This window comes from Peromyscus eremicus, chromosome 14, assembly GCF_949786415.1.
Source record: "Peromyscus eremicus chromosome 14, PerEre_H2_v1, whole genome shotgun sequence".
Taxonomy (NCBI): Eukaryota; Metazoa; Chordata; class Mammalia; order Rodentia; family Cricetidae; genus Peromyscus; species Peromyscus eremicus.
Genome location: NC_081430.1, coordinates 49408389 through 49424316, shown reverse-complemented (window position 1 = coordinate 49424316; position 15928 = coordinate 49408389). Strand labels below are relative to the sequence as shown.

The 15928-nt window shown below is 39.6% G+C and overlaps 1 protein-coding gene across 5 annotated transcripts in view; it reads left to right on the top strand.

The window, feature by feature from the left end:
* Positions 1 to 15928, top strand: part of LOC131923817 (cation channel sperm-associated auxiliary subunit beta-like) — a 149888-nt gene that overhangs the window by 117293 nt on the left and 16667 nt on the right. For all 5 annotated transcript variants that reach the window (XR_009382732.1, XM_059278999.1, XM_059278997.1 and 2 more), the window contains 4 exons: positions 1094 to 1233; positions 3056 to 3253; positions 4600 to 4710; positions 8743 to 8853. Coding sequence is in view for 4 of the 5 variants with exons in the window: in XM_059278999.1 (XP_059134982.1) it covers positions 1094 to 1233; positions 3056 to 3253; positions 4600 to 4710; positions 8743 to 8853 (560 nt within the window). In the remaining variant the exon portion in view is untranslated. The remainder of the gene's footprint in view (positions 1 to 1093; positions 1234 to 3055; positions 3254 to 4599; positions 4711 to 8742; positions 8854 to 15928) is intronic.

Genomic DNA, 15928 nt, shown 5'->3' with positions numbered 1-15928 from the left:
GTTATCCGACAAGTCAGAGATGTCAAACTTTTTATCCCATTTGAGTCACTCTTCAGATGTCTGCAAGTTCATGTGAAGACTCAATGCTTTTAGCCAAGCTTTTAAGGCCCTACAAAGTGGCAAGCACAACTGTTAGAGCTCACATAGCAGAGGTCTTATCCACATAAAGACAAATGTGAAGACACTAATGTATGACATCCAAAATTCACAATATCTTAATTTCTATAGGTGCCACCTATCTATTAAGAGGTAAGGGGCCCAGAGTTTCTTTGTCTTCTATCCCCTGGCTGTCACTAACTGCCTTGGCTTTGCCTCTGAGTGGGTACAAATCCAGTAAACAAAACCAGGAGTGAAGGAAAGGCTTTCTTCTTCCAACAAGAAAAAATACACTGGGAATAATTTCCAAAGCAATTTCTCCCGGGGGGGGGAGGCAAAAAGCTGTACTTTTCTTTTCCTTTACTGAGAAAACGTATCCATACTTTCATAGGTGTGTTGTTAGATGGAAACATCCTTGAGTATGCTCAGTTCAAGTTCAAGGTCATGCGTTGTTCAAAAGAGGGGGTGGCAGGTAGGAATTCCATAGGGCAGAAAATGTAGTATTACAGTGAGCAAAGTTTACCCTAGGTTGCTTAAAAAGAGTGAGTCAGAGAGACTGGGATGTTTTCTGATTCCTAGGTTTCTCTGGAAGAGATTTTCCCAAACCAGTAAATATCACCTACAAGTCTCTGAAGGAGCACTAGAGAGACGGCTCACATGGCTCTTTATAGAACTGAGTTCAGTTCCCAGCACACACAAAAACTTTGCAGGGATATCAATAGTCATTTAAAGGGCATCAGCTTCCTCAGCTCCATAGTTGTATGTAATTGTACCTACAAATACCTGCCTAGTACCAAACATAACCAGTAGTACCCAAGTGACCTTGCTATCCATTTGAGAACCTGGATGAGAAGTGAGGAGTGGAAGGGAAATCCATATTCTGAGGGAAATATCTGTGTAGGTAAAGTTTTCTAAGTACTATTAAATTGCCAATCATTATTGAGTTGTTTCTACAATTTTCATTATGTAATGTTAGCTGTTGGCACTGTTTCCATAGGTATGAAACTGCTTCAAGTCCCACCAGTCATTGTGGTTGTTGGAAATCCAGCCTTACTGGAAGTTACGACGGAAGGCTATTTTGATGTCACTGATAGTTACAATTTGAAGGTTCACATAGCTAGCAATTTTTTCCAAAAAGTAAGTTTTTTTTTAAATTTCAAAACAATCTATTAGATATAGAAAATATAGACTTAGTAGCTATGAAAGACAAACTTAATCTTTCCATCAAGTGTAAGTAAGTACACTTCACGTGTGTGATATTTTATGAGGCAGAGTGGAGGTTTTGATAAATGTTAACCATATGAGGTCTGGTCAAGTGTGTTGTACACCTTTAATTTCAGCACTCTGGGGGCAGGTGCAGGCAGAGATATCTGAGAATTGAGGCCAGCCTGGTCTATATAGTGTGTTCCAGACCAGTCAGGGCTACATAGTAAGAGAATCTTTTAAAAAAAATGAAAAGCTTTTATATTTTTACATTTTTAAACTTTTTTCTAATTTTATCTTTTGTTTCTCTTCATTGTTAATCAAAATTTCTCTCTTGCTCTTTTCTGCTCCTCCAGTTCATTTTCTTTTTTCTTCTTTTTCTTTCTTTTTCCTGTCCCCTACCCCTTCCTGATTCCATATTTTATCTTAAATGTTTTGAACCTCAAACCACACTCCACATAATTTTTGTGTAAGGCAAATTGCTAAACAGTCTTATTAGTAAAAAACAAAACAAAACTCTGGAGCAAGATATTGGGGTAAAAACTGAGAGATCAGAAAAGCAGAAAGAAGCCAGCCACATTTCTACCACTTAGAGATCCTGAGCCAAAGAGAGCTACTTCCTGTATACCCATGCTTATATGCCTTTCTGTTCTGAATCTCACTTCTCTCTGCGTAGTTACATCACCTCCTGACTGGCTGTAAAGACCTCCAGACCTCTATGGTTAGTGCTGTGATTAAAGGCGTGTGTCACCATGCCTTGCTTTGTACCCCAGTGTGGCCTTGAACTCACAGGGCTCTAGATGGATCTCTGCCTCCCAAATACTAGGATTCAAGGTGTGTGCTGCTATTGCCTGACTTCTATTTTTAATATAGTGGCTGGCTTTTTCCTCTGATCCTCAGATAAGTTTTATTAGGGTGCACAATTTATTGGGGGACACAATATATTACCACATTTTTGGCCATTTTATTTTATATGGTTATTGATAGCATAGTACTTGGCTTTAATATGTTTTATTATATTCTTATATCTGGTTTAGTTTGGTTGTGCTACTTATATGTCAGTTTATTTCCCTCCCTACGTGCTGCTAGGGTTCTAATGGTCAGCTTTAACTACCAACTTGGCTTAATATTCAATCACCTGGGAAAGGTGTCTCAATGAACTTGTCTAAATCACATTGGCCTATGAGCATACCTAAAAAAAATTTGTTAAGTAGATTAATAGAGGTGGCAATACCCACCCTGGATATTGGAAACAAAGAAACAAAATTAACAGACTTCAAGACAAAAACACTCGGTGTTGGGAATGTGGCTCAGTTGGTAAAGTGCTTGTCTGGCATCCATGAATCCTGGGGTTACATATACTAGGTACATTAATGCATACTTATAGTACCAGCACTTAGAAGGTGGAGGCAGGAGAAAAAAATCAAGGAAGTCCTCTGATCTGTACAACACACACACACACACACACACACACACACACACACACACACACAAATAAATGTAGAAAAAACTAACCACAAAGCATGAGACTACCTCAGTCAGTCTGTGTCAAGGGTTTTAAATAGCTCCTTTAATGTTGTTTTGCATCTACTATTTGTTGATATTTATTCTCTTCCTTTGGCTGGCTTGCTCCACGCTTAATAAACTCATTCAATCAAAACCAAAAACACAACTATCATGATCATTCTCTGGATCATTACAAACAATGTATTGAGGTGTTCCCAGGATTCTAACCTTCATTCCTTGATATTTCCAGGGTTCCACTTCACTATCACTGGTTATGTGGGAAGCCTCAACTTCATGCTCCATAACTACAATGTTGCCCATCATGAAGAGCAGTTGCAGCTACCTCAAGACTCTATACCACATTCCTGGCAGACAAATACCACCTGCAGACTGGATTAGTGGAGTTCACAAGGACAGTCAGGGTTTCAATATGATCAAAACTCTGCCGGTAAGAAATCTAGTAGTAGGTTGGGCATTTAGCTCAGTGGTAGAGCACTTGCTAAAAGTCCTGGGTTCGATCCTCAGCTCAAAAAAAGAAAGAAAGAAAGAAAGAAAAGAAATCTAGTTGTAGCACCTTTAAGAGAACAAGTGATGTATTTCTCCTGTGTGCTCCCATGGGCAGTCTGTGTTAGCATTTCTGCTCTGAGGTGCTCTAGCACTGCCATCATTTTCAAACTGTGGGTCATTTTGAGAACATGATGGTGAGGATCCATTTGTAAACTGAGAAAACCTTCTGAACTAACTGTGTTTCATAGTAACTCCTCTCATTATCATTAGTATCATCATCCGATGACGGTATAATCTTGGGCTTTTGTGATACGTGCAGCTATTTTGACTTACAATGACGTCTCTCAAACTAATGCATCTGATTGGTCCTATTTCTCTTTGGGTTTAGGTTTGTTTGTTTGTTTTTTGTTGTTGTTGTTTCCTCAGATAAAGTTACAAAATGTTGAACTTGAACTTTCAGTTCTGCTGTAGACAATCTTATTTCAATATAGTAATTTTTGTTTTTGTTTTGTTAGACTTGTGAGTCTAACAAATAATTTTGTTTTTGTGTGTATGAGAGTGGCCAATATGCAAGTGTGCAAGTGTGTGTGCAGGTATGTTTGCCCATGTGGTGTGGAGGCCAGCAGTTAACATCAGAATGTCTTCCTCAATTGTTTCTCTGCCTTATTTCTGAGGCAAGGTCTCTCACTGAGCCTAGAGATCACCATTTTCCCTTAACTGGCCAATGAGCTCCCAAGATAGGCCTGTCTGTGTCCCCAGCATTGGGGTTACCAGTTCATACTGCCACAATTGGTGTTTTTACCTGGGTACTAGGATCCAAACTCAGGCCCTCACACTTGAGTAGCAGACACTAACTACCAGCTGAGACATCTGATCAGCCATTTTAGTTGTGTTTTGTTTTATTTGGGGATTCTTATGACCATTTTAAAACTAAAAATTAGTTTTAATTTTGTGACAGAAAAAAAATAATAAAATTTGAAGGTGTGTTATAACTGTGTCATGAGCCTCTTCTGTAAAATGCTTGGACACACCTGCATTAACTTTACGACAGCTGTTTTAAGTAGTAAAAGTAATTTTCACCTCTTTACAGGTCAGGATTACATTATCACAGGGTAAGGTTTTTGAAGCTACAGAAACTTAGGGGTACGGATACTGAAGAGGAGTTTACTGTAATGTGCGGAGCTGAATGTGAAATATTTGCATGGAACAGTTGTCTAGAAAAACAAAATATTTGTGCCTTGATGAATAATAGCACGTGGCCCTCTTTCTTTGTTTAAACACTTGCAGGTAAACTACAGACCTCCATCCAATATGGGAATTTCTATTCCACTCACAGATAATATTTATCATGCAGACCCTAGCAAACCCAGACCAAGAAGTCTATTTCACAAGTCAAAGGTAAATAATTTGTCTCTAAATGAACTAATGCAGTGTTTGTTTTATATTTAAGAAATCACTGTGCTGATTACATGGGTTAGCTGGTAAAGGCACTTGACATCAAGCCTGAACCTCAGTCTGACCCCCAGGAAGCAGCAGAAGAAAAAAAATGATTCCTGCTAGTTTTCTCTAAACTCTACCCACTTCATGACATATGCACCTCACACATACACGCACAGATACACACCTGATACATACATATTAACATATATATATATATATATATTTACTTGTTTACTTGCAATTTTAAAAGAGATACCCTTTATTTCGAGTGTACATGGGCACAGTTATGGGAATTTAATGAAAAAGTGCAGCCATATTTATTACTCCAGGACTACTGCTGTCCCTTCTTCAGCTACTCCTGCTTTGGCCCTTTCAGCTACTCTCACACTACTTTCCAGCTGTGGTACTTTTTGATTGTAATTGGCCCCCATAAGCTCATAGGGAGTGGCACTATTAGGAGATGAGGCCTTGTTGGAGGAAGTGTGGTCTTGTTGGAGAAGGCTGGATGATACACACCTTTAATCCAGACCTTAAGGCTAGAGGGCACACCTTTAATGTGGGCCACACCTTCTGTTGGAAATGTGTCACTATGGGGGCGGGATTTGAAGTCTTTTTCTCAAGCTTCACTCAGTGTGACAGTCAGTGGACTTCTGTCCCCTGCAAGATATAGCACTCTCAGTTTCAGCACCACATCTGCCTGCATGCTGCCGTGTTCCCCTTCATGATGATGATGGACTGAACCTCTGAACTGTAAGCCAGCCACATCAATGAAATGTTTTTCTTTATAAGAGTTGTCGTGGTCATGGTGTCTCCTCACAGCAATAGAACACTGGCTAAGACAGCAGCCAAAAAGCTCGTATGGACACTCTCCTTGACTTCTCGGCTCCCATGTAGATTTCAAAGGACACAGGTAGAGGAAGAGCCTTGTGTTTTTAAGTGAAAGGAGGAGTTAGGACCATCTCATGTCTTTCATCCTTGTAAAAGGAATGGTGTCCAAAAGGAAAGGCCACCCTTTGTCCTAACATAGGCACATTAAAACTCCTGCTATGTTATTAGGAGAAAGTAGGCTGGCTCCCTGGAGTTGGCTGACACCTACCAGGAGGTGAAGTGAGCATGATAGAACACAGGGAAGCATTAGGGGTCAGAGAAAAGGTGTATTATCTGGGGAACACCTATGGTGCCTGGTATGCAAACACACATGCACAAGCACTACACAAATTAGCACTTCTCTTGCTGAAAACAAGTCAATGTCTTCCCACTGCTTTCAAAGGGAAAACATGACTTTGGCATCACACCCGACCCTTGTCAATGAGAGGCAGACAGACAAAGCCTGAGGACTTTCCTCTTAGGGACCTCCACTAAGTGAAGCTGAAATCTTGACTATGCCACAGAAGAGCATTCCAGGATGAATCAGACCCAAGAAGAACTCAGTTTGGACAGTGAAGCCAAGGCATACTACATACCTTAGCCTTAAGCATTGTTAAGCACTGTTGCTCAGAGAGAGAAACCTGAGGTGTCATATGCATGATTCTGTGGCCTGCTAAATTACATTGCTAAAAGATGTGACTTACAGCCATGTCAAAGACTCAGTAAAATTTAAAATTAGGCCAAGTTTTAAAAGTAAGCTTTTAAAAAGCATATATACTTGTTGGTTTATCTCCCTTATGTATTTCCTTTTGGCCTGATGTGTTGGGACCAACATCCCAGCATGTTAGAGGCAAAGGCAGATGAATCTCTGTGAGGTGTCAAGCTAAGGCCTTGACCAGTGGGAGAATTTCCTTTTGTAAATGAAATGTTAAGATGGTTTGTGAGGTTCCTTGTTCAAGTTTCAAGGTGAGGATGGTGTGCTACTATAATTAAACCCAAAGGGCACATTGTTCTGGCCCTAAGCACACATGACCAACTTGTTTCAATATTCTGGTATTGTGTGATTTTGTTTGTATTCTGAGAAATAAAGCTTGCCTGGAGATCAGAGGGTGGAGCCAGCCACTAGTTAACCATAGAGGCCAGGCAGTAGAGGCTCTTGCCTTTAATCCCAGCACTATCAGGAGGTAGAGACAGGAATATAAGGTGGGTAGAGACAGGATCTTGCCCCCAATCAGTCTGAGGATTAGTAGAGGAAAGAAGTCACTAGCAGCTACTCCTTTCCTTCTCTGATCTTTCAGGTTATTACCCCAATATTTGACTCCTGGTTTTAAATTGATAAGACTAAATAGAATCACACTTCGTTCTGGTATGAAAGATCACTCAGAAAAAGGATTATTGTCTCTGTACAAAATCCATATAGAGATTTGATTTCTCTCAGATGTATTGGAGTTCTTGACACTAAGCCAAAGACAAATACAGATTAGGTTCTGGGATGAGGAACTTCCCCTTCCCCTGTTCCCTTAATTTTCTCTGTCCTTGCACCATGCTTCAACATGAGTGCCTGAGCTTACTCTATCCTAGCCATGTTGGCCTCTTTTTCTGTTTCTCTGATATGTTTCACCTCAGGCCTTTGCAGCTGCAGGAAAGCCTTTTATCTTCTGTCAGATGTCATACCTCACTGTCACCTTTGACAGGTTTCCACTTTAATGCTCTACTACAGTGAGGCCTTCCTTGACCAATCCACATAGAAAGATAACCCCGCCTCTACCATCCCTGGTTCCCCATTTCCTCCTATTTTCTCCATATCATGTATTACTTGTCTATACATTTTATTTGTTTGCTTTATTTTTGTGCCTTATGACCCCACAAGAAAGTAAGCTAATCAAACAAGACTGATTTCTTTTTGGTTTGCTTTATTTTCCTGATACTGAAGGTCAAGGCAAAGCCTTGGACATGCTAGTCACAGTTTTGTTTGTTTTTGACCTGTTCCTACTATATCCCCAGTATCCCAACGAGCATCAGACAAAGGAGTGTTCGAAATTGTTGAACAGGTGTATTACACATATGTAATCTCAGCAGTTCAGGAGCCAAAGTCAGGAACATAGGGAGTTTGAGGTGATACAGTAAATCTGAGGCCTCTTTTAGTTACATTATTAGACACTGTTTCAAAAAAAAAAAAAAAACAAGAGTTGAACAAACTAATAATACACATTGTATATATGTTTTTATATACACAAAATATTCAGAGGTAAACAACTCCTTGCTGAATCTTGGATTTAAGGGCAAGAAATTCTGCTCCAAGCAGTGAACTACTAAGACATTGAGTTCTCCAACTCCATTTTCTCCCAAAGATAAAACCTGTTTTGTTACTATAGCATTCCATCTATGGACATAAGACTTTTTTGCATGTATATCCTTACATTCCTAGGGTCCCCCTCCTCCATTGTTTCCCTGTGCTAAGTAGGAAATATATCTAATTCATACCAAGTAATTAAGAGGGAGATTTGACCCTTTGTTTATTTTGTTTTGTATAGTTGAGGAAGGCCTTGCTGTATAGTCCAGGCTAGAAGAAACTTGCTGTACAATCCACGCTGACTTAGAACTCCTGATCAAAGTGCTGAGTTTGTTGACATGTGTCACCACAGCTACCCCCGAAGAGGGTTTTTTTTTTGCAGGATTTGGGGGCTGTGACAGTTGTACATGTCAGCACTTCTGGTGTTATCAGGCACTGATCAGCATTCTCTAAGTTACAGCCCTGCACATGCATGACATGTGGTATCTTTATGGACTTTCACTCTAGTCAGAGAAACTCGCTATGAAATGAAGTTACCAAGAGGAAGTTGTGTTTTTGTGAAGTGTTTCTGAACAGAATGTCTATGTGTAACCTCATGGAATTGTTAAATTACATTACAGAAATATTGTTGCATTACGACTTTCATAATCTCACCTCCTGGACAAGCACTGTATGCAGATCTATACTCTCAGTGCCTCTTATTTTATCATTAATGAATTTTCTTTTCTTCTTGCAATTTTATTATTTGAATAATAAGTATTTCCTAAATACTTAATTTGGAAAAACTCTAAAGTATGAAAACAAGTCAACCTATGTTCCTCTGTTTACAGGTAACAGGCCAATTCAAGCAGTGTTATAATGTTCCCAGTCGGGAAATGTGCAACTGCACAGAACATCAAAAGTTTTCACATGCTGTTGCTTTCTCAGACTGCAAAGAAAAGGTAAAACAATTTGTAATTACCTGATGATGGAGTTTTATGAAAATCTTCATGTTTTATGTAAACTGCACATATGACTACAAATAAGACTCTGATTTTAGACGACATATAGGGTTGGGCATAAAGTTAGCAGTCAGATATCATGATGGTTGTTATTTTACACACTAACTTAGATTAGTATTTCCTTTGTTATCTGTGTGTGGATGTGTGATGTAGTGTGCATGTTTGCACATATGCTGTAGTACAGGTGTGGTATTCAGAAGACAGCCTTGGGTGTCAATACTTACCTTCCATTTTGCTGTCACTTGTCACTGCACATGGAAGACAAGCTGTCCCTCAAGCTTCTCAGTGTTCCCCTCTGCGCTTCATTCCACCACAGCAGCACTGGAATTACAGACTATAGGTGGGTGCTGGGACTCCAAACTCAGGTCCTCATGATTATACAGTGAGTGTTTCACCCACTGAGCCATCTCTCCAGCCCTGTTCTTTTGTGGTTTTGAGATAGAGTTTTGATATGTAACCCAGGCTGGCTTTGTATTCTTAATCATCCTGCTACAACCTCCTAAATCCAGAAAGAATAATTGAGCATTTTCTACCTACTATACATTTCTTCAAGTCTCCCCTATAATTTATTTAACTCACTGTATTTGAGTTACAGAGAAGGCAGACTGAAAACCATACTGTTCTTTTTATTTAATTAACGTTTTTCATTTATTTTATATATCAACTACAATTTCTCCTCCCTCCTATCCTCCTGTTCTCTCCCTGCCTCCCATCTATCCCCTTCCCCATCCACTCCTCCTCAGTCTCTATTCAGAAATGTGCAGGCCTCCCATGGGAGTTAACAAAGCATGGCACATCAAGTTGAGACAGGACCAAACTCCTCCCCCTGCATCAAGGCTGAGCAAGGTAATCCAGCATGGGGAATAGGTTCCCAAAAGCCAGCTCAAGTACCAAGGAAAGGTCCTGATCTCACCACTAGGAGACCCACAAGCAGACCAAACTACACAACTGTCACATACATGCAGAGGGCCTAGGTCAGTCCCATGCAGGCTTCCTAACTGTTGGTCCAGAATCTATGAGCTCTCAAGCACTCAGGTCAGCTGTCATGACCTTGAACCCTTGGATTGTACAATCCCTCCTCCCTTTCTTCAGCAGGACTCCTGGAGCTCAGCCCAGTGCTTAGCTGTCGATCTCTGCATCTGCTTCATTCAGGTATTGGATGAATGCTCTCTGATGACAATTAGGATAGTCACCAATCTGACTCCAGTAGATTGTCAGTTCAGGAACCCTCTCTATTATTGCTAGGGTCTTTGCTGGGGTCATCCTTGAGGACTACTGGGAGTTTCCCTGGCTCTAAGTTCCTCCCTAACCCTGAAATACTCCCGAATCAAGATGACTCTTTCATTACTCTCCCCCTCCATCCTGCTCCCAACCTGCCTCCCTTACCCAGCCTAAGCAACCTGCTCCCTCAAGTTCCCATCCCCCACTCCCCATACTCACCCAGGTTTACCCTGAGTAGATCTTTTATTTCCCCTACCCAGGGAAAATAAAATGTCCTCTTTGGACATTCCTTGTTATCTAGCCTCTCTGGGGCTTTGGATTATAGTCTGGTTATCATTTGCTTTACATATAATATCCACTTATGAGTGAGTACATACCATATTTGTCTCTCTGGGTCTAAGTTATCTCACTCAGAATGATTTTTTTCTACTTTCATCTATTTGTCTGCAAATTTCATAGGGTCATTGTTTTTTTTCTTTTAATTAAGAAAATTTTTTCATTCATTTTACACACCAATCAAAGACCCCCTCTTCCCTTCTCCTGCCACCCCAGCTTCTGACTCCCAACCTACTCCCCAATGTTCACCACAAGAAGGCAAGGGCCTCCTATGGGGAGGCACATCTAGTAGAGGCAAGTCCAAGCCCTTCCCTCTGCCTCATGGGTAGTGGGCTCCAAGAAGCCCACTCATGCACCAGAGATGGATTATGATCCTACCGCCAGGGGGCTCCCAAGCAGATGAAGGTACACAACTGTCTCATCATACAGAGGGCCTAGTCCAGTCCCATGCAGGCTCCACAGCCATTGATCCAACCTTCATTAGTTCCCACTAGTTTGGTTTGGTCGTCTTTGCAGGTTTCCCCATCATGATCCTGATGCACTTGCTCACAGAATCCCTCTTCTCTCTCTTTGACTGGACTTCTGGACTCTGCCTGGTGTTTGGTTGTGAATATCTACCTCTGCTTCCATCAGTCATTGGAGAAAGGCTCTGTGATGACAGTTAGGGTATTCACTAGTCTGATCTCTGGGGTAAGCCAGTTCAGTTCAGGTACCCTCTCCACTATTACTAGTAGTCCAAGTTGGGGTCATCCTTGGGGTTTCCTGGCAACTTCCCTGGCACCAGGTTTGTCTATCCCCATGATATGTCCCTCTATCATGGTATCTCCTTCACTGCTTTCCCATTCCATCCCTGTTCCTGCTCAACCATTCCATTCCCTTATGTTCTCATACCCTATCCCCTACCCTCCATTTCCCACCCCTCATCCCCAGCTTACTCAGGGAGATCTCATCTATGTCCCCTTCCCAGGGTGGTCCATGTGTCCCTCTTTGGGTCTCCCTTGTTAGCTTCTCTGGAGTTGTGGGTTGTTGTCAAGTTATCCTTTGCTTTACAACTAGTATCCACCTACGAGTGAGTAAACACTTATGAGTGAGTCTGGGTTACCTCACTCAGGATGACATTTTCTAGTTCCATCCATTTGCCTGCAAATTTCATGATGTCATTGTTTTTCTCTGCTGAGTACTACTCCATTGTGTATATGTACCACATTTTCTTAATCCATTCTTCAGTTGAGGGGCATCTAGGTTGTCTCCAGGTTTTGGCTATTATGAATGGTGCTGCTATGAACATAGTTGAGCATGTGTCCCTGTGGTATGATTGAGCATTCCTTGGGTATATGCCCAAGAGTGGTATCCTTGGGTCTTGAGGAAGATTGATTCCCAATTTTTTGAGAAGCTGCCACACTGATTTCCAAAGTGGCTGTACAATTTTCCACTCTCGCCAACAGTGGAGAAGTGTTTCCCTTGATCCACTTCCTCTCCAACATAAGCTATCTGCAGTGCTATTGATCTTACCCATTCAGACAGTTGGAAGATGGTATCTCAGAATCATTTTAATTTCCATCTCCCTGATGACTAAGAATGCTGAGCAATTCCTTAAATGTCCTTCAGCCTTTTGAAATTCCTCCTTTGAGAATTCTCTGTTTAGCTCTATAGCCCATTTTTTAATTGGATTGTTCAGTATTTTGATACCTAGTTTCTTGAGTTCTTTATGTATTTTGGAGATCAGCCCTCTGTCAGATGTGGGGTTGGTGAAAATCTTTTCCCATTTTGTAGGCTGTCATTTTGTCTTATTTGCTGTGTCTTTTGCCTTACAGAAGCTTTTCAGTTTCAGGAGGTCCCATTTATTAATTGTTGCTCTCAGTGTCTGTGCTACTGATGTAATATTTAGGAAATGTTCTCCTGTTCCAATGCACAAGACTGTTTCCTACTTTCTCTTCTACTGGTCAGTGTAACTGGGTTTATATTGAGGTCTTTGATCCACTTAGACTTGAGTTTTGTGCACGGTGACAAATATGGATCTATTTTCAATCTTCTACATGTTGATGTCCAGTTATGCCAGCACCATTTGTTGAAGATGTTTTCTTTTTTCCATTGTTCAGTTTTGTCTTCTATGTCAAAAATCAGGTGTTCATAGGTGTGTGGGTTAATGCCAGGGTCTTCAATTTGATTCCATTGTTCCACATGTCGATTTTTATGCCAGTACCAAGCTGTTTTTGTTACTATAGCTCTATAGTAGAGCTTGATGTCACCAATGGTGATGCCTCCAGAGGTGGCTTTGTTTTGCAGATTTTTTTGCTATCCTGGGTTTTCTGTTTTTCCAAATGAAGTTTAGTATTGTTCTTTCCTGATATGTGAATAATTGTGTTGGGATTTTGATAAGGTTTGCGTTGAATCTGTTGCTTTTGGTAAATTGCCATTTTTATTTTAATAATCCTACCTGTCCATGAGGATGGGAGATCTTTCCATTTTCTGATATCTTCTTCAATTTCTTTCTTCAGAGATTTAAAGTTCTTGTCATATAGGTCTTTCACTTGCTTAGTCAGAGTTACCCCAAGGTATTTTATATTTTGTGGCTGTTTTAAAGAGTTATGTTTCTCTGTCTTCTTTCTAAGCTCATTTATCATTTGTATATAGGAGGGCTACTGATTTTTTTTAAGTTAATCTTGTATCCTGCCACAATACTGAAGGTGTTTATCAGCTGTAGGAGTTCCCTGGTAGAGTTGTTAGGGTCACTTATATATACTATCATATCATCTGCAAATAGTGAAAGTTTGAATTCTTCCTTTTCAATTTGTATCCCCATGATCTCCTTTTGTTGTTATATTGCTCTAGCTAGAACTTCAAGTACTATATTGAATAAATATGGGGAGAGTGGACAGCCTTGTCTTGTTCCTGATTTTAGTGGAATCCGTTTGAATTTCTCTCCACTTAATATAATGGTGGCTTTTGGCTTGCTGTAAATTGCCTTTATTATGTTTAGGTATGTCTTTTGTAGCCCTGATATCTCCAAGACCTTTATCACGAAGAGGTGTTGGAATTTGTCAAAGGCCTTTTTGGCATCTAATGAAATAATCATATAGCTTTTTTCTTTCAGTTTGTTTATATGATGTATTACATTGTCAGACTTTCATATGTTGAACCATCCTTGCATCTCGAGGATGGAGACTACCCCACATCTGACAAAGGGCTGATCTCCAAAATATGTAATTTTTTGATGTGTTCTTGGAGTTGGTTTGCCAATATTTTATTGAGTATTTTTGCATCAGTGTTCATGAGGGATATTGGTCTAGAATTCTCTTTCCTTGTTGCAATGTTTATTTGGCTTGGGAATCAGAGTAACTGTCGCCTCATAAAAGGAGTTAGGTAACATTCCTTCTGTTTCTATTGTGTGGAAGAATTTGAAAAGTATTGGTATTAACTATTCTTTGAAAATCTGGTAGAATTCTGTGTTGAAACCATCTTGTCTAGGGCATTTTTTGGGGGGTGTTGGGAGACTTTTAATGACTTTTTCTATTTCTTTGGGGGTTATTGGTCTATTTAAATAGTTTATCTGGTCTTGATTTAACTTTGATGTGTGGTATCTATCAAAAACGTCTTTATTTGTTTTAGATTTTCCAGTTTTGTAGAGTACAGGTGTTTGAAGTATGGCCTGATGATTCTCTGGATTTCCTCCATGTCTATGGTTATGTCTCCCTTTTCATTTCTGATTTTGTTAATTCAGTGGCCTCTCTCTGCCTTTTGGTTGGTTTGGATAAGGGCTTGTCTATCTTGTTGATTTTCTCAAAGAACCAACTCTTTTTTTCATTGATTCTTTGTATTGTTCTCTTTGTTTCTATTTTATTGATTTCAGCTCTCAATTTGATTATTTCCTGGCCTCTATTCCTCCTGGGTGACTTTGCTTCTTTTTGTTCTAGAACTTTAGGTGTGATGTTAAGTTACTAGTGTGAGATTTCTCCAACTTCTTTATATGGGCATTTAGTGCTGTGAATTTTCCTCTTAGCACTGCTTTCACAGTGTCCCATAACTTTGGGTATGTTGTACATTCATTTTCATTGAATTATAGGAAGTCTTTAATATCTTTATTTTTTCCTTGACCCATTGGCAATCAGTTGAGTAATATTCAATTTCCATGAGATTGTAGGTTTTCTGTAGTTTTTGTTGTCATTGAAATCTAACTTTAAACCATGGTGGTCCGATAGAATACAGAAAGTTTTCCCAATTTTTTTGTGTCTGTTGAGATTTTCTTTGTGACTGAGTATGTGATCAATTTTAAAGAAGGTTCCATGGGTGCTGAGAAGGTATATTCTTTTTTGTTAGGGTGCAAAATGTTCTGTAGATAAAAACTGAGTCCATTTGAGTCATAACATCTTTTAGGTCCCTTATTTCTCTGTTAAGTTTCGATCTGGCAGATCTATCCAGTGGTGAGAGTGTGGTGTTGAAGTCTCCCACTATTAATGTTTGGGGTTTGATGTGTGATTTAAGCTTTAGTTGTTGATGTAATTCTATATGGTCTTATTAAGTAAGAAACACAGAGCCAAATAAAGAGTTAAAAGCCCAAAGATTGAGTAGTAGCCAAGAGCTAAGACCACCTTACCTTACCACTCTCTGCTGTTCTTCCCCTGAGAGAGGGATCTTCTTCCTGTGTACTGTCTTTTTATTGACTTTCTGTTCTGCCTTCTCATTATTTCTAAACCCAACTACATGAGTTCTTCATCACTGTCTGTCATACAGACCTCTAGGTCTCTATGGTTGGTACTGGGATTAAAGACATGTGTCACCATGCTGGCTATGTCCTTGAACACAAAGAGATTTTGCCGGCCATGTGATCAGATTAAGGGCATGTGCTACCACTGGCAGACTTCTGCTTAATGGCTTGCTTTTAGCTCTGATCCCCAGGCAACTTTATTAATATATAAATAAAATCAATTTCAGCACAAATAAAATATCACCATATTTCCAGCTTCTATCCTAATAAAAAAAGAAAAAAGTTATAACTAATATAAGAAAAACTATATACAATAAGTACAATAACTATATACAATATATACAAGCAATAAATATCTAAACAATGTCTAGTCCATTTGCATTTGACAAATTCAGAGAAAATAATTCCATTATCTATCCTCTTTTGGTAAGTGCAAAATGTACCTGATTCACTTTCTATCCTAACTTATATTACTAACAGAACTATCTTATAATGTCTTTCAAATTTATACACTTACACCTCTTTAGTGAGTTTCTTTTCTAAAATTCTTAACAAGGAAAACTATAATTATAACTATCTAATCTTTAACTATAACTATAATCATAACTATCTAATCTTCAACTCCCTCAGAGACCCAAGAAGGAAATAATATTACCTAAAAAAACAGAAAGTGCACGCAAGCAGCTTCCAAAAAATTGTGAGTTGACAGAAACAGCCAGCTCCCTGGACAGTCACTCGAGGTTCCTCTGAAAT